At 40.4% G+C, this 24,800-nt stretch overlaps 2 protein-coding genes across 6 annotated transcripts in view; both read left to right on the forward strand.

Moving 5' to 3' along the window:
• LOC140658338 (phosphatidylinositol-binding clathrin assembly protein-like) overlaps positions 1 to 11,419 on the forward strand; it is a 33,969-nt gene extending 22,550 nt beyond the window's left edge. Inside the window, exons 12-21 of one of the 3 annotated variants that reach the window (XM_072876602.1) lie at positions 98 to 201; positions 1,088 to 1,234; positions 1,701 to 1,760; positions 1,843 to 1,953; positions 2,840 to 2,956; positions 3,073 to 3,103; positions 3,618 to 3,738; positions 5,853 to 5,909; positions 6,239 to 6,346; positions 6,934 to 11,419. In XM_072876602.1, coding sequence (XP_072732703.1) covers positions 98 to 201; positions 1,088 to 1,234; positions 1,701 to 1,760; positions 1,843 to 1,953; positions 2,840 to 2,956; positions 3,073 to 3,103; positions 3,618 to 3,738; positions 5,853 to 5,909; positions 6,239 to 6,346; positions 6,934 to 6,948 — 871 coding nt within the window. In that variant the 3' untranslated portion in view covers positions 6,949 to 11,419. The remainder of the gene's footprint in view (positions 1 to 97; positions 202 to 1,087; positions 1,235 to 1,700; positions 1,761 to 1,842; positions 1,954 to 2,839; positions 2,957 to 3,072; positions 3,104 to 3,617; positions 3,739 to 5,852; positions 5,910 to 6,238; positions 6,347 to 6,933) is intronic. The other 2 variants (XM_072876603.1, XM_072876605.1) reach the window with 2 other exon arrangements.
• A 1,507-nt stretch (positions 11,420 to 12,926) lies between these two features.
• VBP1 (VHL binding protein 1) lies at positions 12,927 to 24,147 on the forward strand. Of its 3 annotated transcripts, none has more exons than XM_072877541.1 (6): positions 12,927 to 13,085; positions 17,606 to 17,730; positions 18,811 to 18,877; positions 19,341 to 19,439; positions 21,808 to 21,946; positions 22,943 to 24,147. In XM_072877541.1, exons 1-6 carry the CDS (start codon positions 12,993 to 12,995, stop codon positions 23,011 to 23,013), a joined length of 594 nt encoding a protein of 197 aa, XP_072733642.1. In that variant the 5' UTR covers positions 12,927 to 12,992; the 3' UTR covers positions 23,014 to 24,147. The 3 variants fall into 3 exon arrangements, with proteins under 3 accessions (XP_072733642.1, XP_072733643.1, XP_072733644.1); XM_072877542.1 differs by lacking the exon at positions 22,943 to 24,147 and adding an exon at positions 22,113 to 22,134 and having other exon boundaries at positions 21,808 to 21,999; XM_072877543.1 differs by lacking the exon at positions 12,927 to 13,085 and adding an exon at positions 13,339 to 13,557.
• The last annotated feature ends 653 nt before the right edge of the window (positions 24,148 to 24,800 follow it).

The following is a 24,800-nucleotide window of genomic DNA, read 5'->3' on the forward strand; positions in this document are numbered from 1 at the left end:
ACAAGAGAAAGTGAGCTTGGTGTGAGTGTTTGTATAATACAAGAATACAATGCCTGTTAAATATCTTCATGTTTCTCTCTCTCTGTCTCTTATTCAGCATGCCCAACCTCTCTAGTGACCTTTTTGATCTTCAGCCTGCATTTGTTCCAACTGTGCAGAGCACTCCAGCTATATCAACATCAGCAAGCAGTGCTTGGGGAGGTGAGCTGTTACGATGATTTGGCTGTCTGAATGATGGGTGAATTCTTAGAATAGAAGAATAAAATACAGATTCATACTTAATTGAATCTACATCTTAAACCTTAATTACTTTGCATCCAAACATTTCTATCCTTGACAGAATATAAAATAAGTAATCTGAAAGCTCTGGCAAGCTGTTACAGAAAAGTTACTTTTTTTTTAATGCATAGCAGTAGTGTCAATATGCAGTAGACGAAATGAAGGAGCTATTCAATAAAGGGAACAGGGAGAAGAAATGTAACTAAAAATCAAAGTTTAAAAATTCTGGGAAATACAAACTAAACAGATGTAACTGAAAAGATGCTGGACTAGTATTTCATTCCATTAAGTGATATTTAATATACTTTTCATTTAAAAGGTGTCGGTGACTTCAAAGTTCTTACAACAAAGCTGTCATTCCCAGTTTCTTGGGCACAGCATTCTCTGTACCCTCACCCATCCCTCCAAAGAATAATCAGGATAGATGTCAAAGAAATGCCTTAAATGCTGAAATAAGGCAATGTTAACACCACTGTAAGTGTTGGTATTTTAATAGGTGGAATTGATACCCTTATGTGCTATTTAAAAGGTAGATTCTTGAAGCCAAAAATGTAGTATCTAACTCTTTTGATAAATGTTCTGTCATTCTCCCCCTCCCACCCAATGGCAATACTAGAATTATTTTCCCTAAATAAAGAGAGCTGTTAGGATTTTTATCTGAAACTAAGAATTTTTATCTTTAATGGGCTGATCACTAGGTGGAATATTTACAGTTTGTCTAGAGATTCTCATATGCAGTCATTTCAGTCTGTTTTTCTTTTCCATTATTTGTACTCTGTATTCTTTCCTTCACTTCTGCGTCTGAAAGGTCCTTTCTCGTCCTCAAATGGTTGTGTTGGTTCTCCACCTCATCTGGACATCTTTGACATGAAGCCAGTTGAAGAAGCTGTAAAATCTACCACCCCTTTCATCAATTCTACTTTTTCCTCCAAACAAACGGTGGAACTGTTTAGTGGTAAAAAAACCAAACAAACAAAACCCATGTAATTTCTTTGCAACTGCAGATAATTATGCTAATAAACTGGGCCATGTAATTTTTTTGTGGTTTGGACCAATCTTCACTTTTTTAACAAGTGAAAATGGTACATTAATTCCAGATGTAGTAAATGATACGTTTCCTTAAAGTTTTATTTCTACAGTTGAAATAATGAGTTACTTTGTTCAGCTTGCCCAGCGTAGACATCCTAAGACTTGCAATGTTGCTGGAAATTTTGCTAATTTCTTTCAAACTGCAACCTCCTTTCTCTTTTGTAATGGGGAATGCAGGAGTTACTTGAGCTTTTCAAATTTGTTTAAATTAAAAAAAAAATCCTTTTTTACTGTTAAAAATTCTTAATTTTTAACTGCAGACATAATTTTTGGGTCCCCTCTTCCTTTTTCTCTTTTAAACTGATCTTATTTTCTTCTCTCTTTTTACGAAGATGACTTTAGTGGTCATAAAGCTACATACGCTTCTGTGTATCATCCTCTGACTGTTGATGGTAATTTGATGATTTTTTTTTTAACTTTCTGGTTTCACTGTAATGAATGGTGTATTTGATTACTCTAAACTTTTTTTTTCAGGTTTTCCTCTTCATTCAGCTCCTCCAAGTACCACCTCTTCAACAATTAATGTAGACTTTGATGCTGTTTTTGGAGGAAAATCTACAGCACCAGAGTACAGGACTACAAGTGGTAAAAACTAGCTTATGAGTAATTTACATGCTACAGACAACAGTTGCTTAACAATTTAGCATAATTACTATTGCAGTTCAAAATTTAATAATTGAATACATTTGCAAGCTGATTATAAGGCTGATAAGATAACAGGCAATCAGTTCAAGTGTAGTTATTTACTTTTAAATTAGCTTTGATTAATCTCATATAGTGTGTAACAATGGTTTCCTCTCTTTTTGGGGGAATGAACTTTGAACGTGGCCCACTGGATATCTCTTAACGGGTAAGCTTATGTTAATCTGTTTTCAGTGCTTATGACCTCAGTGTTTTCTCTTGATACATGATGATGAGTTCCCTCTAACTTCATTGAGAGGCATTGTACTTATAAAAATGCAAAACTAGTTGTGTGTATGTGTTGCTTAAAGAATAGCTGAGTTACGATCTTTCTCTTGGTGCTATTTTGCTACGTATTCAAAGTCCTTATGAACGTATAGCAAAGGAACTCTTGTGTACATTCAGGATACTAGCAGTATCATGAAATTACTGCTGTATTGTGTTACAAGAGCACTTTGAAACTATCTTTAACAATATTCTTTCTTCAGTTTTAAGGGAAGATTCATCTTAATTTAAAAATACTATCAGTTACTGCTGAAGTAAAATTGAAGATTCTACTAGATTAGTAGCTACGATATAGTATTCCATAAAAAAAAAAAAGAGGTTAAACTATGCTTCTGTAAGCCTTAAACACTTCCAGCATGTTGAACCTCCACATATAAATACTCAAACTACTTAGTGTTCATAAAGAAAATACCTTCCTGGCTTATGGATGTCTTTTATTAAATGCAATGTAAGTGTTTTGTTAACAGTTGCTTTTATGTTCTTTGTTTAGCTTTTGACTTTCTAGATGATGTATTGCAACCCACAGTACCACCACAAAGTCAAAGAGCCACTTTAGCCAACCAACAAAGTGGAAAAATTTTGGCAAATGACCTCGATTCTTCACTTGCTAATCTAGTGGGAAGTAAGTGTGAAGCTTTTAAATGTGACTTTCCCACTTGTTACTGAAAACAAACCCAGCTTTTTTTTCCTCAAAATTAAAAATACTTAGGGATTTTGTCTGTGTCTCTTCCCCCCTAGATCTTGGCTTTGGAGGAACTCCATGCAAAAAGTAAGTACTTATATGTACTTCTGATATTCTTACATTACTATTTGGTAGTCTCTGGCACAGTTTACCAGTACTAACATGGCAAGAATCTCACCTCTTGAAAGTAATCTGCTGCCAAGTACAGCATTGAAATGGTGAGTTTGTGGTCAGTTACTATAACATGGTCGACCTTAACTTTTGAAGTAATTCACTTTAGTTTAGTTTTGCAAGTGCTGTATTTTTATTTAAGTATTTTTATGGAGCACCATAGAAGATCTTGCAGTTACATAAAACTCCAGTTAATCATTATGCTGTACAGTGCAGTAATGATAGCTTACTTTTAACACAAAACAGAACCCCCAGGCTTCATCCTTACTGGGACAGAGATATATAAGTAGTCACTGAAATCCTGAGTGTTTCTTCCACCCATAGATTTCAGCTGTGTACGTGTATTAAGGCATGTTTTCATTTTCCATTATGTTGTTGTTACTCTAGCTGTTGACTCTCTGTGAAAGCTAATACCACAGTTTCATTTTAGATCAGATATGCAGTGGACCCAGCCTACAGAGAAAAAACTTACTGGCGGAACAAACTGGCAAGCAAAAACAAGCACATCGACCACATGGAACCCTGCTCCCTTACCCACTATTCCACATATGGTAATTTCTGAACTAGTGAAATCATGCTTCATTCTAGCAAATGCTACTTCCCTGCTTGAATTAACTTAAAGAATAGCAAAGGCTGTTTGGGACGAGACTGGGGGTAAGGGGGAATGCTTGTTGGATCACTTCTCGAACTGAATGAGGAAGAGATTTTAGTACACTTTATTTCCCCTCACTGTAAAACTTGTCCATTAAAGACTTAAATAATCAGCCTTTCACTTGAGACATATCTCAGTTCGTAAGTTCTTTTTTGAATTGAAACAAATGACCCCAAACCAGAAAATTTCTGATGTGTGCGTTTGAGATGCTCCCACCTGCCCCCTCCCCTCCCCCATACATACACACATGCACCTCTAAGAATCCTAAGAATGTGTTTCAAGGGCAAAACTGCTGTTCTTTCCAGTTTTTGCTCCTTTTTCAGTTTTTATACTTTGGACTTCTGATAATTCTCAACAGCAACTTCATATTTGTAACAGTACAAAATACTAAGTGGAAGTTTTACAGTTATTTAAACGAAGAATTTCAATTTCTTGGAGGGATATTTGTAGGCAACTGACTCTTCCTATGCTTTTAAAAGAGATTTTTTTTCAAGTATCTTCTATTCATATATATTCATACAAATACAAACCACTTCTGAAATATAGCTGCCTTGGAGGGAAGTAGAATGTTTGTCTTGGTTCTATGTACAACTAGGGTAATTGCCCTATTTGCTATGGATTTTGGACTGCTGTCTGACTTTATTTTCCAATAAGAATAGCTATGCATGTAATGCCTATTTTGCTCATCTTACTTGAGTGTGCTCGTTCGAAAGTGTCAAAGTTGAATAGAATATTAAATCCAGTATTGGACTCAAAAGGAACTCAAATTCAGATGAGAGTATGTCTCAGTTGCGTAGCACTTTTTATGGTCTCAGAAATCTCACATAAATCTTTTTATTCCCTCTTGGTGCTCTAGAATGTTATGTTAGTGTGCTGAAGTATTCTTATTTTTGAAAGATAGAGGGCACCTTAGCACACATTGATCACTGTGGATTTGGGTTATGTGTTTTTATTTCAGGCGTATTTATTTCAGGCTTTCTGAAGTATTTCAATACTGCAGAAAGTATTTATTAAATACTTTCTGGTCTAAGCATTTGAGTGCTTTATGCCAGGTATCGCTCACTGATTTGCTTGGGATTCCAAAAATTAATGATGCAAAGAACTAGCTCAGTTATGAGCATCTTTAAAATCGGTGCCCCCAGTGTTGGAAAGGTCTAACTGTCCTGGCTTGGTCTGTGGCATTCAGAGTACTAACCCTCCAATTTATGTATAGTCTGCATACTCTTTCATAGTGAAGTACTTTAGCATGCCATTTTAAATATAATTAGTACTGCTTAACAATGCACGGCAATATGAAGTGCATGCATCACTGTGCCTATGAACATAACCTGATAAAAGTTTACTGGCTTGAGATGCTCTTCACTTTTTCTTTTTGCATATTGTGATATGTTGCAGACATCAGAAATTAGTACGTGAGCAACATTTACCTGACTAAACATCTATTGCTATTTGTTTCTTAAGCTGAATGGTCACTGGCTTCCTTGGTTTTTTTTCTATGCCCTTCTCGCACATAATGGGAGGAAGAAGGAATATTGCATGCCATGCACTCTAAAAGCGTGTCACGCAAATGTTTGTGCAAGCAATATGTTCAAACCTGGCTAGATTTAGTAAAATTTCTATTTTTGCCATAAGTCTTACTAGTGATAGCTTTTTAGGCTGGGAGCCTGTCCAAGTTAACAGGCATAGTTACTGATGTTACTGTCCATGCGCTTTTTTCCTCCTGCTTTAATTGGTTTTATAAATTAGTTGAGCATAGTTACAGACAGTTACGGTACTGGACTTGAATCCATCCCTTGGTTAGAATTTCCAGTTCGAATACCTCTTAAATAATTTTCTGTCCTTACTCCTTTTGCTGTGCCAGAATGGAGTACACTATCCTGGATATGTAAGTCAATTTCTTGTAAATAAGTTGGTTATTTTAAGTATTGAAGAATACATATTTTTCACAGTTTTATATATAGTACTAGTATGCATGAGCTTATCTAAAATACATTAAAATTTTCTTGATTGAAGGTACCTGCTCCTATCACATACCCATTGACCACACCTCAAGTGCCTGTATATGGAATGGTAAGAAATGTGATTGTCTTGTATTTCTGAAAAACCTAGTTGTCTCCTCCAGTGGGTTTCATGGCAGGCATTATTATGCTCAAGTCATCCTACAACTTACGCATATTGTTTCATAAGGTCAATAGCGTGCGAAATCTGATAGGTTTTTCACACTGTGTGTTGGAAGAGATTACTCAATTTTATACAGCAAGTTTAAAAGGTTTGACTTTACTACGTGTGTGTGCCTATGTGCTTATTTTCTACTATACTTATAATGCGAAAAGATGTATCTTCTAGAATTAGTTTGAATTTTATACACCTGTTTTGTGGGGTTTTTGTTTTTCTAATAGGTACCTCCTCAGATTGGAGCTGCTCCTTTGATGGCACCCCAGTCAATGATGTATACACAGCCTGGTCTAAGGCCAACAAATCCTTTTGCACCTGTTTCTGAAACTCAGGTGAACTGTTTTCTTTAATCTTGAGATCACATTGAAACTTTAGTCTTGGTAAAAGCAACCAAATGTTTCATGAAGGGCTACTAATGTATTTCTGCATTTGAAAGTGAGGGGTTTGTCAGTCAAGGGCAACAGCTTTTGCTGGCGACGAAGCAAATTCAGATGGTGAGACCATGCAAATGTAGGAAGCAAGGAGGAAAGTAAAAATCAGAGGTTTAGTGGCTAACTTCTTACTGAGTCAATATTAAGAAAATGGAAGTGGTGAAGATACGTAGAATTTAGACTTCCAATGACATTAGCTGGATACCTGGTTTAGTCATACTGAGTAGAGTAGTGGTGAAAGCTTTCTGAAGGATCAGGTGGTGGGGAAGTGAAAAAGGCACAGACAAGAGATTGTTCAAGTTGAAAAAACTGTGTACTCCTGTCATCCAAATATGTTGGTCTTAACATTCTTTGGGGATTTTTTGAAGTGTCAAAACCTATAGTCTTAACTTGCAAGTAACAAGGCAGTTGAATAGATTCATAGTTTTAAAACAGGGAGAAAGCCTGTGTTATGTAAGTGGCATTAATATGTAATCTCTACTTCACAGATACAGTTTATGTAGAGCCGCCAAAGCAGCAAGATGTGAGAACAACCAAATACTGGTAAAAAGAGGAAAGACTGAATTTCAGTCTTTCCACGATGTATTCCTGAACAGGGCAACTGTTTCTTCCCTGTATAATACAATATTATTTTGAATTGCAATGCTTTAGAGGTTCTTGTTTATAACAGTCACTGCAGTGTGAAGTCATGTTTGTTCACTGATTTTTTTTTTAACTGCTCAGCAGAAAACTGTATTTTTATTGAGGTTGACTCAGAAGGTGCAAGCTGAATTATCATCTTCAAAGCTGAGAAGAGGGGTTACATGATTGCTCTACAACCTTATTCATCAGTGGATTACCTTAGGAAGTTAACTGAGGATGTCAAAGCTATTTATTTTCTCCATAAATTCTGTGGCTGTTGTAAACCAAGACACAACACAAATGAAGTTGAGCAATAAAATTTTTATGTGCTCTAATAAATACTCTGATAGAGCAATGCTTGCATTATCATAAGGCCAATATTGTGTGAAATCAGACAGCTTTTTTACATTAGAATAGCTTATAGTAATTTGCAAACTTTATAATGTGAGTTTGAAATGCTGTGAATCAACAAGATATACACATATTACATATATATATGTTAAAAATAATAAATTGCTCCATTGGTATGTCAGTGTTACATGGCCAGTTGAAAGAGCCAGGCTCTGATACAGGCTGAAAGTCTGTGATGGAGTAGGGGAAACAAGTGTGTTACAGAACAGCGTGTGCAGTCTCCAACAGGTGACAGTAGCTGCACTTCCCATGGAGTATCTTCTCTGCAGATAGCATCTTTCATAGCTCAAGGAAGAGTAGCTTTGGGAGCCAGTGAATGTAGGTATCCCCAATAGCAGCAAATGGGAACAATTTGAAAATCTTGTTGCTAACTGCAAAAGAGGCAAGAGATCCAACTTTTTTTTTTTAAAGTCCATTAGGTCAAAAGAAGCAAACCTTGCAATAGTGCTGATGCTTGTGAACTGGCAACTATATTGAAATTATCCAGCTGTAGAGAATAGCTTGTGCTGCTTTTCTGAAATAAGAACCTAGTTGTAAACCATATAAAAGTAATTAATTTTAAAGTTGTAAATATGTGCAAACTTTTAGATAATCTTTTCTGTAATGCTGCAGTAATCTTTTTCTTCTGTAATAATTTCAAGGTGAAAATGCTATGTTAAGAAATCTGGACTCTTTTTGAGAGGAAAATCTTTTAAATCAACTAATTTATGAAGTATGCTATTCATGATGGGTCAGATGTGTACAGACTTCTGACACGTCTTTTATATTTAACAATCTTCCTCCAAAACTGAAATCGGCTGTGAAAATGCCTTATCTTCTATTTTTCAATGTCTGATTAAAAAGTGATATAATTTAAAAAAAAAAAAGTAGTTAACAACAAGTAAATGGAATTGGGAGCAACCTTTCCTCCAGAAGTTTTGTGGCAGAGTACAATGAAAAGCTCTCCTGTAAAATGACTTCTGCTAATGATTAATATTAAAGCTGGGTTTTCAAAAAATGAATAGTTTTCTATTGTTGCAATAAATAGACCTCCAGAGTAGCATGTCTCTTATCTTTTGGGGAGTCTGTAATTGCAGAAATATCTCTGACTCTCACTATAAACACAAATAGGCCTGAGAATCTTGTCAAACTGTCCTGTAGAGAACTTCTGAAGTACAGCACTTCCTCATAGTGGGAACGAGCCTCCCCTTTTTCTAAATGGTCAATTCTGTCCAAAGAGTGCAAAAGCAGTATTTCTTAACCCTATAGAAATATTTTTGCCAAGTGAAACAACTCAAAAGCAACAAAACAAAAAACCAGCCCCCAACCTTTGGAATCTGTAACCACTAACTTCCTGGGAAATGTAACCTTGCAGAAGTTTAAAACTCAGAGTTTCTGAATGTGTATTGATTTTTAAAAGAATTTGGACCAGTATATAGCAATTTAATGTTCAAGTTTGAACGACAAAGGGCTTCAAGCTTTAATCCACCTTTATTGGGTTAACCAATTGTACAATTTTAAGCCAATGAGTTCTTCAGTGCCTATAGTTACCCTCCGCATGATGAGGGACTAGATGCCATTTAGAATGGGTCATTGTGTTGAGGGGACTGTTTATTTAAGAAATAGTGAATTCCATTGATTTATTCAGCATTGAAAAGTCTTGAGTTCAAATTAGACCAGTACATATAGTAATAAATGTCTGGGCATTAATGACAGAGCAGAGAGTGCTACAATCAGGCAGTTTCTAGCACTGTAAGCTGTGGGGTCTGTTTCTCATACTGAGTTGTATAAGTAATAATCCGTTATTTTAATAAAATATGCAAATAAATGCCTGGCAAACAGTATATATTTGTTACAACTTTATTGCAGAGCATTCTGAGTATCTGGAATGTACTTCGCTCGGAAATGGATTTAGTGCTAGGTATAGTTTGCACTACTTCTGATTTGCTCTGGATTTTTTAATGGTTCTTTGATATGCTTTCTTGTAGCAAAGCTGTCTGATACCAATTTATTTAGTATTAAAAAAGGAGAAACAGCCACAAAGTACATCCTAAAAACTTTATAAGCTACCTTCTTTTTAGTCTCCTTCAGAACATGATACATTAAAACACGGCTTTCAGATGTATCCTTACGAAGAAAAGATTGCTTTACACACTTCTCTCTGCACAAAAGTGCATAGGACTGCTTTTTGCCAACCTCTTCCTTGTGCACATATTGGAGCGCACAAAATGGCAGAGTACTGTGTTTTAAATAACATAGTTCATACATTAGAAGTAAAAAACAAGGACTTAGGATGCTGTCAAGGCTTTTATGGCTCAGAACTTGTTCTCCAAAAAAAAAAAACAAACCCACAACAAAACCCACTTTGAAGACAAAGGTTGTTCTTGAGGGTAACTGTAATAGAGTTGCAAAGAGTTGCAAATAGGAGTTGCGATGAGTGAAACACTGAAGAGAGGTGTATATAAATGTGACTTTCCCTTTTGTTTCCTTTGAACTCATTTGATCAGAATCCTGTCTGAATTTTTCAGAAAGCAGATAACTAAGATGTCACTCCCATGTTTGTCTGAACAAGGAGGAAGACTTTTGAAGTGTGCTGTGCGTTTTGCATTATTGTACTTCAGTGGGTCATTCAAGCCTAACTGTTGGGACTTCATGCTGCTACAGGGAGGCTGTCTTTTGTGGGATATACCATAAGATAACTTCTGGGGGAATTTGGAAAGGTTGATTGTGTTAGGCCTTGAAAGTGTACCTCTTTTTAAATAACTGGGGTTTTCTAATGTTCTCTAGATACAGTTTGACTTTGCCTCCAAGAAGTTACTGATTTTTTTTTAATTTTGGACACAGTACTAGAGAAATCTCAGTTCTGTGCACATAGTGGTGGAATACTTGTAGGTAAAAATAACAAATGGACTTCTGTTTAAAAAAAAAAACAAACAACAAACCACACGCATGGAAAAAAAAACAACAAAAAAGCTTCTGTCTACAAGACTGAATACAGGGTGTATCCCCATCTGGGTTTTTTAATGTGTGGCAGGGAGGGTGGGGTTACAATTAGAATAGTATGCACTGTGGATCGGTGCTTAATTTGTACATAAAAAGGAAAACTTTGTTTTGGGTAGTTTGTATTGTAAGGACAACATCTAAAGGCACTGTGTATCAGTCATTTATTTCCATTTAAAAGATTATATTTTTGAGCAATGGAAACTGTACATGTTATCATTTATACATTACTGATAGCTAGGAATATAGAAAACCTGTTGCTATTACTCTGAAGATGTATTTGACTTGTCATTGATACGTACAACAACACTGCATCACTACTTTACGCAGATTCTCATGATCATTTATTTAAAGAGATTGTAGTGCAACAAGAGATTGTACAGTTACAACAGGAATTGTAACATCAGATCTTTCAGAATATCTCAAACGTGTATCCTTGTGATTAAGTTTAATCCTTTACCAAATGTTTGGCTGGAATTTCATCTTGGAGCAATGACAAAATAGGTGCTGGAACAGATTTCCCTCACCCCCCAACCCACACTTTACATTATTTATTTAATAGGTCTTGTTTTGTATGTTATGTTTTTCCCCGTAACAGGTTTGTGCCTTTTATTGGATATTTATTTGAAAGGAGCTACTATAATTTAGGTTGTTCAGGCTTTTTTTCAGATGTATTCTTGTACAGCTGTTCCTTTACATGAGTTCCTTCATTTTAGAAGAATACCGAATGTGTGGAAAATATACCAGCCACAAACTGGAAAAAAATTTTGAGGGTTTATGTTCTATGAATTAATAATTTTTTAAAAAAGAAGCCTAAGCACAAGACTGGCTGTGTTGATGTTTTAATTGTGGAACTTCGCAATTTGTTAATACACAAACTGTTTGTTTTTTAAAAACTGCTCATATCCAATTATTTGATGAAACAACAAATTTTGGAAAAAAAATAAACTTTGGCACATGCAAGGTGTGTGTATGTGATCATTCTTTAATGTGTTCTCAGGCTTAAGGCTTTCTATAATACTAATAGCAGCAGCTGAATTAGCATGCTTGATTAGTTTGTTACTTTTCTGTATTTACATTTAATGTGGTATCATGCCTTATCCCTGAAATTATCAGCGTAGCTTAACTTGATCAGTTGACAAGTTTTCCTTTGGGAAGCAGTGACTGGTGGTTCCTGTGCGGAGTAAGTGGACTTGATCGAGGGGGCAGTGGAGGGGAAAACACAAAGCTGTTGGTATCGCATGGGGGTGACTTCAGGTTCTCTCCCGAGGTGGCTCACTGCATCCACATGGGAAATAGGCAAATGTAAACAGAGTTAAACATTTGGCTTTCTCATAATTTTGTACCTGTAGAGTCACTCTGGTGTAGGAGGTGTAAGGGTTGTTTTCATAGATCTGCATGTTACCATGTAGAAAGTCTGAAGATCAGAAGTCAACAGCATGAAAACATTTAATTGCAGAGTGTTTATTGCTTGTAGCTGCCCGTGAGCTTTGTGAGGACTGTGTGCGGCCACGCGTTCTTGCTTTCTGGAAAGGTGTTTAGTTTTGGTTTAGGTTGCCTAAAGTTAGATTAATTTCCTAACCAGTCACCATTGCAGCACAATGCCAAGGGCCTGGAAAAGACACTCTAGTGAGGTCTGTCTTCTGCAGGCGTTTCTTATTTCTAGATTAGCAGCCCTGAAGAACAGTATTTTTAATAGCTGGGGGTTTTTGTTTCAGTTAGCTGTAGAGATTTGTTTTCAGTTAGGAGCTTGAACTATTTAATAGCTAATTCTTGCTGTGTCACTGCCAGCCCCAAGCTTCCTGTTGCTGAGGAAGCCCGGGCAGCGGTAGACTGCCGGCGCTGCTGCCTCTCTGAAGCCCCGGCAGGGCTCCGGCCCCGGCTCCGAACCGGTGCCGTAGCAAGGGCATGATGGAACGCGGGGGTAGAAATGTAAACGTATAAGCACAGGGCAAGCTTTATTTCTGATCCTTTAGAAATATTTAAATTATTAAATAAGGGACAGGTGTTCCCGTTTCTATTGTTTATTATATGTGGGTGTTTTGCTTGTTTAGCATGGGGGACAGGCAGGGGAGGTAACGCGTGCTTGCAGGAGCAAGGGTGCTGCCTCCGCCGGCAGGAGCAGCGGTTGGGACCCGCAGCCCCTTCCTTCCTTCCTTCCTTCGTCCCCTCTCCGGCTGCCGGGGCGGAGCAGGGCGCTCGGAAGCTCCTGCCGCCCGCAGCAGGCCGGGCGGAGGTGAGTGCCGCCGCCCTCCGCCTCCCGGCCCGCCCCGCCCGCCAGCAGCCCGGCGCTGCCCGGGGCCGCTCCTCCAGCCCGGCCGCCGGTGGGAGCCGGGCCCGCCCCCTGCCCCAGCCCACCAATGGGCGACGCCTTGGAAGGGCCGCCGCCCCGCCTACCCCGCTCGCCTCCGCCCCCGCATCATCGCGTCGCTCAAAGCCTGACAGCCAATGGATGGGGTCGCGCTCGGCGCTGACGTGATGACGTACGACTCTGGCGTCCCGGCGAAGGCCGCGCACGCACCGCCGGTTCCCCAAGATGGCGGCGGCCACCAGCAGCGAGACGGGGTGCGGCGAGGTGGCGGCGGGCGAGAAGCGCGGCCCCCTCGGCATCCCTGAGGCGGTCTTTGTGGTGAGCGGCGGCTCCGCCGGCCGGGCCGCTCCGCGCCTCGGCGGGGGGCTGGGGGGGAAGGGAGGAGCTGCGCTCCGGCGGCCGGGCCCGTCCCTTGTGAGGCGGCACCTGCGGCGGGGCCGCGGCCTGGCGGGCGGGCGGTGCCTGAGGGAGCGCGGGCGGCGGGGAAGGCGGCGGGGCTGCCCCTCGCGGCCCGCCCCGCTGGGCTGTGGGGCTAAGCGGGAGCTGCCGGCCCGGCCCCGCCAAGGCGGGAGGGCTGCGGCGGTCTCCCCTCCCCTCCCCGCCGCTCCCCCGGGCCGCCCGCGCCCGGTGCCACGGGTCTGTCCCGCGGGCCCGGCCTGCCCTGCCCGCGGCCATCCTGCGGTGTCGGGCAGAGACAGCCCCGTACCGGAGCGCTTCTCTTCCCTCCAAACCGGGCAGGGTCCTGTGCCCCGGGGGGCGGGGTTGCCTTAGTCCTGAGGATTTTCACGGGGTGAGTTGCGTTATTTGGATTCTGTCTTGGCGTTATTAAGTATTAATACACTTTACAGCAAGCTCAAATCCCCGTTTTAAGCGTTATCGTGTTCTTTCACTGGCCAGCTCACATGCCAACGAAGCGCATGTTATGAATGAACCCTCCTGTCGTACGCACTAAGCCATGGTTCCTTATGGTGGTTCCCTCTGCACAGAGCACAACGTTGCCACTTCTGTTTCATCTCGGATGATGCCGTACCGCCCTCCTAGCGCCTTTCCCTCCATCTTCCTCTCATAATCTAGTTCTTGACCACTGAGCAGAATCACTCTTCGGAAGCGACCACAGTGTCCAGCTAGGTTTCCTGACCTCTCGGAAACCAACAAATTTGTGTCTTTTGGAAAACGGGCTGAACTTGTTTATCTGACATTAAAAAGTGATTTACCAAGCATTTAATAATTCTCTTGACTGGCTGAAAAAAATAATTCATTGACTTATACAGTAACGTAATGTCAAAATTATCTGTCGTTCACTTTCTTCTCTAAGTTAGCTCTTGGTGTGCTGTCTTGATTGCTACTTTATTTCATTTGATCAATAAGTATTGATCAGGCTATACCTGGCTGCCTTGGTGTCATCTTGAAACGCTGGATGTCTGTCGTGAATGCTTTGTTTATCGTGTTGCTTTATTACTGAGATTTTCTTGGGCTTTGAAAATCTATAGTTCTCAGATCTGTCTTGATACCTTTACCAGAGCTGTTTGGACTGATCAGGTACGACTGTTCTTATAGACATAAATTGATTTGATTTGCATTTCTAGGTATTGTGCTTGTATTACCTGTGTGTCTTGCTAGGGCATAGGTCCTGAACAAATGGGTACAGTACGCTTGCTTTCAGTGCATCCAGATCCTACTTTTCCTTTCAGGTTCTTTAACAATTACTGGGGTCTGGCAGATCTTACTGGGATGTACAACCATTGCTGCCTGCGGCTAACTTCCTCCCCCCCCCCCCCTTATGGGAGACTAATGTAGGCGCAAGCGAAGGGAAAGGGCCACGGCTTCAGCTGCCCTACGAGACCTTCATCATCGTGACAGAGGAGAACTTGTGGTCTGTGCTGACTCTGCAGTGGAGGTGGCCACCCTGGCAGGGAACGGGAGATAACCAGCCTCAGCAAACACTTTGAGGGTGTCTGTCACATCCTTCATTTTCATGCTGGTAGCTGTCAACGCAGTTCATGTTTGGTTCCACGTTGTTCCTTTTTGATGCTTGTGTCTGAAATATCTCACGTGCTGGGAGAGTTCTGGGGGTTGTGGCTTAGTTCTGTGCTTCTGTTCAGTTCTTCATAACCTTATGTCTAAAACCCACTGAAGTTTCCTAATTCTCAGGTTTGAGAGGTGCTCTAATCAAATACAGACATCTGTGCAGAAGAGATCCTCAATGATGATGATCTTAGAGTACTTGGATGTAGATGTTAAGATAGACTTTTTTATTCAAAATAAGCATATGCTAAGAAGTTTTTAATGGTGTTCTGCTCCACAAAGTTAAAATAATTGTGTCTTGAGGCTGGTTTTTATTACAGGCTTTTTCTTCAGAAAATAGGTTTCTGTTTCAAAAACATTGTATACTATCATGACGATAAAGACTTCCTGATCACTTGCTTGACATTCCCCCTGGCACGTGCTACGTGGGCAGTCTTACTGTGAATCTTGCCTTCAGAGGTGTTTTCTTTAAGTGTCTTGATTCAGTAAAGGCTCTTCAGACAGTTTATGGTGGATTCTTTTTCTTAGGCATTGATCTATGGATCCTTGTGCCTCTCCAGATTTCAAGTGACATTAAGCACTAACTCAGGGTTTCACTGGAGTTTAAAAAACACTCCAAATAGAACTTTCAACTCTGTTTTCTTTTGAGCTGTTGTCCAGATGTTTCCAAATAAAATGCCTTCCTTATTCTGCGTTCCTTAGCATGCGTGTGAGTGGGAGGGCAGTGGATGCAAATCTGAAAACGTGTCTCTCTTGTCATGTTCTCTGTATATGCCCATAGGTGATGACAGCTCTCCACAGAAGCAGAGCGAGTGCCTGCAGCTCTTTATTTGGGTCATCACTCAAAAGATAAACATAAGGCCGAATGGGAATGTGTTATCCTGCTCTATTTCAGGGCTTTTACAGAGTGTTCGTGTGGCTTGGCTTGAAGTTTGCAAAGACGGTGTTACCTTTACGGTGTACAGCAATGGTGTTTTGCCAGTGATTTTTTTCCTAAAAAGATAGAGATGAGTTTTGGCCGGTCCTTGCAGAACCTGTAAGGTAATTCTGCAGTTGAGATGCTGCATGACACCCCATGAGGCAGGGATCCTCATAGCATTGACACCCAGCTCTGCTGCAAAGCTATTCTGTTCAAGCTCAAGGAAGTGACTGTGTCTCAGCCTTGCAGTTGGGTAAGGTGGGCCAAAAGCCCAACCAGCGGGACTTGGAAGTTGCAGTGGGAAAACCTGGGTGGTAAATCTGAGCCTGCCTTGGACTGGGGCATTATGTAGTGGGAGGAGATCACCAGTATACAGGGGGCCTGGATTCACTTCTCAGCATCTTCGTTTCAGGAGGACTTGGGTTCTGCTTGTCTATCTGTACAAACAGGCATTAGCTGAGGCAGAAGTGGGCTGCCAGGCAGTGTGTGGGGTGAGTTGTTGCCCACCTGCTTTTTCCTTTTGTCTTGGGTGATTTACATGAGCAGAATAGCTTCCACAAGAGGGAGTTTGATTTCAGAACATCCTCAGGCCTCACTTCTACAACACTTGCCTGAATCTAATCCTTGGGTTTTTTTGGTTAAAGCTTCTCTACAGGCTTCATCAGGAGGCAGGAATGCTTCTTGTTTTGTTGTCGGTGGGGTAGCTTAAGGCGTTCCTCGGGCAGTTAGTCTGAAATGCGGTCCTTTGAGTTCTGTTGTACCACCTCGATCATGCTGCCTGCTGAAGTCTGTTGTGGAGTTCATATTTCTACTGCAGATTTCCTTAACGATAAGGAAGGTGGATCACTTCTTACCAGGTTCAGTGATTTCATAGTAAGTTTCTTTAGCCAAGAGAGCTTAGGAGGGGAACCAGCTATATGTCTGATACTACTTTAGTAATGTATTATAGTCTTTTTCTGATGTGAAACTACTAGAATGGAAACACCTAGTTAAAAAGGAGAAGCTGAAGAGGCCTATGGTAGTCTTCCGTCAGGTTTTACAGAGCTATATAGACAAATAAGGACAGAATTACCACAGTGGACAAGTGTGGTCATCTTGAATTATACATAGGTAAATGTTGTCAAGGTCAGAAACACGTGGTTGATCTCTGGCCCGACATGCCTTTCATGAAGCTGAGAACATTGCCTGCAGGCAGATGAACTGCTTCCTGGGAGTCTGAAGGAGGCACTTGCAGAGGTCAGCATCCTTGCCTGCTCAGGCCTGTCTTCTCTGGCTGCTGAATTTCCAGTTGATGATAGAGGACTGGCTGGAATTGTTCTCTAGAGGTTTCCATGGCTTCCTGCAGACTATAGAAGGAGCTTTTGAAGACAAGCTGTTTAATACCATAAAGCCTGCCTGAGCAGATACCACAGTTTTCCCCCCTTTGCCTCTTTCTCTGCCACAACATGCTTGATCAGGCCGTGATTCTTTTCCTTCATCAGTCTTATCCTAAATAGTTCGTAATCTGATTAGCCACAGAGAAGCATTATCCCTGCTTTACAGATGGGAAACCAAAGTTTAGCTGTGGTCTGAGGATATCCATCCCCGTTAGGTGTCATTTGGCATTGGCCAGAACTGAAAGCACCACTAACAAGGTACTAGCAAATATGGTTATGAAATAATCCTTGCACCTATTCTGTAGTTCCTTACCAAAAAAAAAGGGGGAGGGGGAAGTGAAAAGGTGGCTAACTAAGAAAGGAAAAAAAATTATTTTGTACTGCACTCAGGAAAAAAAAGAAGTTTGTTTACATATAAAAACCCCTCTAGACTTAGCTGCAGTAAGATGATAGCATGACTGTATCTAGCATTTCTGTAAAACTCTTCTAACATTGAGGGTTTCTTTCTCCCCTTAAAGGAAGATGTAGATTCTTTTATGAAACAGCCTGGAAATGAGACAGCAGATGTAGTTCTTAAGAAGTTGGATGAGCAGTATCAGAAGTATAAATTTTTGGAACTTAATCTTGCTCAAAAGAAAAGGAGGTAAGTCAAAATTTTTGCAGAATTGGGAAATGTTTAGCACAGTTCAATTTTTTTTTTTTTAAATAAGTCTATTTTTTTAAAATATCCCAAGAAGTAAAAAGTTGATGTTAGGAGAGCTAATATTTGCATTACTTTCAGGAAAGCCCAGCTTTTTTTCTTTCCTCTTCCTGAGAATTAAATGCAAAAGAATTTACAGTATTGCTGAAATTGGTCCTTAGCCTTTAAGGCTAAGTACTGCTATAGTCTCTTAATTTTGTCAGCCTGGTGTAAATAAGAATATGTTTTTGTCAAATGACTACTGTATCAAGCCTGTAACTTTTGGTGTAGTAATCTCATCTCTCTTCAGTAGCTTCAGTCTTCATCTGAAGCTAGGCAAGAAGCAAATTTTTAAAAGCTAAACTCAAAGCTTCAAGTAATATTTTATTTAGATTACACTTCTTTTCATGGACAAGTATCTCTCATAATTTCCACCTGGAGGCCTGCTTTGGCAGTCACTGCTGTCTGAGCCTGCTGGTTGCAGAGGATGGTTGCCTGGAAGGCCAGTGGGGATCCCAGCGTCTTTGCCAGGCTGCTGCAAGGGCTGTCGAGGAGGGAGATGCCCTGAACTCTGGAGAGAGCTTTCGTTTTAACAGTGCCAAGTCTTGTAGCACTAAACTGTTTGTTAGAATGGTTTGTGGACCTCAGAAGAAACACACTTGTTTTGTTTTACCTACAGTGTTTTTTATTTGTATTTCTGCTGAGGTTTCCCTCTCCTCTGGGGAGATCAGAAATACGCAAAAATATACCATTTTAGCAATCAGGTATCTGTTACTGTTAATACGTGCTTGTTCTAGTTTAAAAGCTATATGTATTGCTCTGCTTCAGAAAACCAGTGAGCCTCAGTATGATAAGAAGCAGGTGAAGCTGTAGCTGAGGTGCCTTTACATGCCATATCTTTCAAATCTGCATTTGTAAGCCTGGAAAGCTGTTACAGTTTCAAGTTTTAAAATGGAGGTTGGATTGTATAATAAAACTGATCACTTGTTTAGGAAACTTTGTGTCTCTGTAAAATAATAAATTATGACTGTTGTTAATTCACAGGCTAAAAAGTCAGATTCCTGAAATTAAACAGACATTAGAAATTTTAAAACACATGCAGAAGAAAAAGGTAAACTATTTTGAATATCTAATGAGTATGAGAAAAGCTAACTACCTTTCCACCCTAACAGAACACATTGCAAGAAATGTTTTGGAGAGCACACTTAATATGCCTTTATAAATAACAGAATTGTTTTTAAAGGTATGTAGTACTTTTCGAAAGCTAGTTCAAAAAAAGTTAATGTTTGTAATGCAAACTTCACTTTTAATAGTGTATAGATTGCAGCTAAGCTTTGACTTCATCTCTATTATTTATAGAGATTTCTATATTGTTTTTAAATATATCTTTTTAAAAAGCTTTATTCTTGGAGCTCTAACTTTAACATTGAAGTAAAATTACATAAAGTTCCACCAAAGTTAATACTGTATCAATGTCAAAAAGCAGAAAAGTGTGCTCTTTACTGTAAGTTTTATGTCTTTGACATAAGTTTCCAGTGAAAATAGCAATTTTAAGTTTTATCATTTGTCTTAAGGATTCCACACATCCAATGGAAACCAGATTTTTATTGGCAGATAATCTCTACTGCAAAGCTTCAGTTCCTCCTACAGATAAAGTTTGTTTGTGGTTGGGGGTAAGTAAAATGGAACTTTCTCTGAAACTGTTTAAATAACTTATAAAAGGCTTATAAAAGACAGTGTTTGTTGCTGTCTTATCTGTACTTCTAGTGGCTATGGGCATAATTCTGTTCATGTGTGCACAGTGGAGCTGTGTCCTGTCAGCAGGGCAAACCTAACAAGACAATTTCAGCGTGTTAGTGAAGGTTTCATGTTTGATTTTATTTGGTGCATGAACAGTAAGACTTCAGAGGATTGTGATTTTGCTGGACTGTTCTTTCCAAAAAGCATATTGATGAATGTTTTCCTTATCGCTTTTATCCCTTTGTGGTTCAAATTACCATCCAGCATTGCCTGGGATGGGAATGTGCCCAGCAAAATAACTTTAGTTTGGCAAGTGGCTTCCTATCTTCTCTGCATTATTTGTATTTAGCATCTTGCTTTCCCTTTTCATGCGTGTTTTTAGGAAAAGATGGGATTTCTGTTACTCACAGGTACCTGCCAGCATTTAGAGTGGAATTTGTGCTAAAGACTGGTGGGATCAGAGCTCAAAACACAGATTTCTAAGTACTTAAGCAAAATCAGGTTGGGTTATTTTGTATTCAGAGGCTTCCTTATATGTGGAGATAACCTGCTAATGTTTATTTTGAGACTTCTAAATCCCGGATGTTCCCAAATGCCTGTGTTGGCTGTCAAACAAAACGACTTGGTTAGGACAGAAACGTTGACACGCGCAGCATCCGGACTGATTGGGCAGTTACTCCCAGCCTCTCCCACTTCTTTTCTGTCATAAAAAGAAGATTTGTCTGATACCTGTTGCTTTTAGGAGACTGTCTTCAGAATTCACAACCATTTACTTTCATGGAGCATCCCAGGTTTATTTTGTCACAGAATATCAGAGAAAGTTCATCCTATTGATGGTTCATACAGAAAAGCTGTAATGAAATGTCACAAGCAATTTAATTATATTTAGGTGTTCTTGGCCTTCTGCCTTTATCCTCCTTGTTGCTTACAGTCTGCATGTTGGGCTATGTCTATTACTATTATTGGGGAAACTGTGTCTTCCAGTTATTTTAAAAGAAGAATGGCTTATCTCACTCTTGCACCTCTGTGTGGCATTCCCTGGGATCATATTTAGTTAGTAGTATGTGGCTCTGCTCAATGCCCAGTTCTTGAATGGGACAAAGCATCATTGGTGCATCTTCACTTGATACTGCTCTTTTATCTCTTCATGTGGTAGCTTCTTACTGAAATAAAGATTTGTAGATTAAAAACCACCACGGTATAGGATAAGACTTTTATACATGTTGTATCTTTAAATAACCTGTAATACTTCTTGTTAATGACCAATGCCATGAGACTGTTTGTCAGTGTTCCACACAGAGATCCTAAGGTGGTGTGGTTTAATCTCAGCCAGCAACTAAGCCCCCCCCCAGCCGCTCGCTCACTCTCCCCCGGTGGGATGGGGGAGAGAATCAGAAGGGTAAAAGTGAGAAAACTCGTGAGTTGAGATAAAGACAGTTTAACAGGTAAAGCAAAAGCTGCACATGCAAGCAAAGCAAAGCAAGGAATTCCTTCACTCCTCCCCATGGGCAGGCAGGTGGTCAGCCATCTCCAGGAAAGCAGGGCTCCATCACGCCTAACGGTGACTTGGGAAGACAAAAGCCATCACTCCCAACGTCCCCCCTTCCTTCTTCTTCCCCAGCTTTATATGCTGAGCATGACGCCATACGGTGTGGAATGTCCCTTTGGTCAGCTGGGGTCAGCTGTCCCAGCCGTGTCCCCTCCCAGCTCCTTGTGCCCCCCCAGCCTCCTCGCTGGTGGGTGGGGTGAGAGGCAGAAAAGGCCTTGACTCAGTGTAAGCACTGCTCAGCAGTAACGAAATCATCCCTGTGTTATCAACACTGTTTCCAGCACAAATCCAAACCATGGCCCCATACCAGCAACTGTGAAGAAAATTAACTCTATCCCAGCCAAAACCAGCACATAAGGTTAATCCTAAATGCAACAAAAATTGTTTCTAGAGTTGTGTGACACTTGAAAGATGCTGCTAAGAATCGCGGTCTTTCGCTTTTCAGATATGGTGAAGATGAGATACTGATACCTGAAAGGCTGAATGCAATCCACAGGGAGAGAAATGACTTGTTGCTTAGCTATAGGAAGATAACTTTTTTTAAGTCACTAGAGGAATTTATTACTCAGTTACTGAAGTGGTGGAGGCCTCAAGTGGATTCTGGCATTGCTCATCCTGAATCTTCTTGTCTTGGCCTCTCCGGACAGCCTTTTGTTAATGTGATGTTATAAGCGAAAGCCTGAAATAAGCCTGCTATGGCTTACTCCTTACAGTGCAAGAGTAAAAGCTTTTATCAATCTTTCTTTTTTTAGGCCAATGTGATGCTTGAATATGATATTGATGAAGCGCAGGCTCTGTTAGAGAAGAATTTGTCAACAGCCACGAGAAACCTTGATCTTCTAGAGGAAGACCTGGATTTTCTTAGAGATCAGTTCACCACTACAGAAGTCAGTATCCTTTTTTTTACTTGCGGGGAAGAGGCATATGTGAAAGCTAACATACAGGTAATTACCAATTTCCTGACATGTTTTTATTTTAGACTGGCTGCCCTTAAAATTCTGTAGCACTCTAGGAACTTAACCTTTTCTAGCAGTGAAACGGGATACTGTGTTTCCAGTGTTGAGCTGAGGGTTGGTGCGTTAGCTGTAGCAAAACTTGCGTTTGTGATTGGGTCCCTGTGAAGCCTACTGTGGTGGTTGCAAACCGAGACTGGAAGCGAGTTGGAAGCGTGGATCGGTGCTGTGGATTGATGGCCAGGAGGCCACGTCAAAGCAAAGTGACTCTCCCTTCCTCTCTAGAGCATATGAATATCATTCTTTGGGCTATTGCTAATCATACCCGATTCAGCTGCCATTGTAATGCTCTCCAAGCAACGCAAGCTCTGCTGCAGCAAGCTTGGTGCTAGCTTAGCTGTTGCTTAACCTTGGGTTTTTTTGTTTCTTTATGCTATCATGAACCACCTCCAGAGGTGTGGGTTTTTTTTTTTAATACTTAAAAACTATTTTAATGATGACGTAGCCGTCAACTGAAGCATTAGATTTAGTAAACGAAGGGACAACGGCTTGTTTTTTCCAGTTGATACTTAAGCTATCCTAGTGCTGCAGGAAGTTATGGATGCCTGAAATGGGCAAATAGAGCTGATATGGGCAGGTTGACTGAAATCAGAAAAGGGCAGCTGTAAGTAAAACTAAAAGTGTGTTGCTCTGTAATACCTTTTTGGAGGTTTTTAAATAAATGGTATAAATGCTGCAGCTGTTAACAGTTACTAGTATTCCTGTGTGTTAAGGCTTTGCACCAAGTCAGCTCTTTCATTAAATGGTTGCTGTATTGACTGTTACAAGTAAGTGAAGTGTGGCCCACTGTATAACCTGCTTTTCCCCTTTTTTTCTTTCTTTCTTTTTTTCTTTTCTGAATGCACGAGCTATTTCCTTAATTCCACACCCTCAGATATGGCTAGAGTTTATAATTGGGATGTAAAGAGAAGAAACAAGCAAGACCCTTCCAAAAACAAAGCATAGTTTTGCCAATTTTGAATGTGGTTTCAATTTCCAAATATTTTTTATTTAAACACCCCCAAGTTCATTCTTAAGGGACTGAGTTACTTTAAGCATTTCAGTAAATGGTAAAATATATAAAAACTAATGGTGAGCGCCATTTTATTTATTTGTAAACTCAAAATTTGGTTTCATGCATGCTTCATGAAATGAATTATTTGAAAAGGCACCACACCGTCCGGCAAAGGACATAGTATTTTGATCAGACCAGTCTGTCATAAATAAATTTCTACCTGAAAGCTTGTCTGAAAAGCTGAGGGGCATGTATGAAATAGTCTGACATTTTAGCAGGTTACGGTAATGCAGGGGTTTGCTTTTTCATCTCCGTGTACAGCTGATGAAGTTCAAGTCAGCTTGGGCTGGGAAGACATGCAGCTGTAATGTTCTGGGAAGGAGAAAAAATACAGTGAAGTCTTGGATTTTGTTTCAGTCAGTTAATTGGCAGCATCAATCTGCAAGCATTCCTGGATGTCCACTTTGGATAAACTTGTTTTTAATGATGATTGGTTAGTTAACTGCCTGTTACTGAACTCTCAGCACTTTACATACAACAGTTTGTGACTTGTCTTCAGAGAAGAGTGGTAAATGGAGTAAACAGCACAAGCTATGTCAAGACTGCAGATGATCTCACCCCGTTCTTTTTCATACATGTGCACACACTGCTTATTTTTGCAAATGCGTTGAACAAGGACACCAAAATGCTGATAGCCTTTAAACAAGAAGCCCCCTATTTACGATCCCTTAGACAAGATGTCCAGTTCAAATGTCTTAACACTCTCGGCCTCCCAGGTGGTGAAACCTGTATCAGAGAAGGGTGGTTTACTGAAGCATGACTTCTGGTCTTAACAGCTGGAATATTTTTTTGGTTCTTATGAAGCCTTGCGAGATTGTTGCCTTTTACCTCTGCAGTTTCTTTCTAAAATGAAATGCTCAGTGGTGATGTCAGTGGCTAATATTCACATTCTGTGACTGAGAGTACAGGTTTCGCTGCAAAAATAAATGCAAATGTTAACTGTTCGATCTTCATGTAAGAAACAATATACCTGTAAATTTTTTGTACTTTTATTTCATGATATTAAAATAGTAAAACTAAACAGTTGTGGCAAACACCTGTTCTTGTGCATCTTTCTTCATGTGATCAGTCACGAATCTGATGTGTGATCTTTTATAACGTTTCCCTCCCTTAATTGGGGGCAGGAGGGTGAAAAAATTCTGTTGAAGCAGCAGACATGAAAAGTGTGGCTGCTGAATACGGGCTTGAATGAAATGGGGACTGTGAGTCAGCACGTCTGAATTTGTGAATACAAGCAACTGATTTGACAGCACTGTGGCTGTAAAAGAGTCAGAGCTGCAGGGATGGGCGTAAAACAGGCAGATCCTCACCACCGGTCACAAGTACGTACCTGGCCTCGGCTCGTCCGTACCTTTCCTGCAGGGCAATGCTGTTTGTTCCAGTGTCTTTGGCTGTAGCAGAGAAACGTTTAGATCTAACGTAGTACTGGACTAACGGGTATCTGCCCGCTGCTCAGCAGGCTGAACGTGGGGCTGCTCAGGCTGCAGGCCGCTTCTCTCCCTTTCTTTTTAAGAGCCTGGGCAGTGACAGGAAAGGCAGCTGCAAACACGTCCTGATTTCTCCTGCAATTTTCTCTTCACTTTGGATTAATGAGATCCCAACAGGCTAAAGCGTGCTCCCCCTCCCTCCGGCTGGTCCTAAGGCAGCAATTGCCTGCCTTTGTTGCGCACAATGAAAT

The sequence above is a fragment of the Ciconia boyciana genome, chromosome 12 (assembly GCF_034638445.1).
Source record: "Ciconia boyciana chromosome 12, ASM3463844v1, whole genome shotgun sequence".
Classification (NCBI taxonomy): Eukaryota; Metazoa; Chordata; class Aves; order Ciconiiformes; family Ciconiidae; genus Ciconia; species Ciconia boyciana.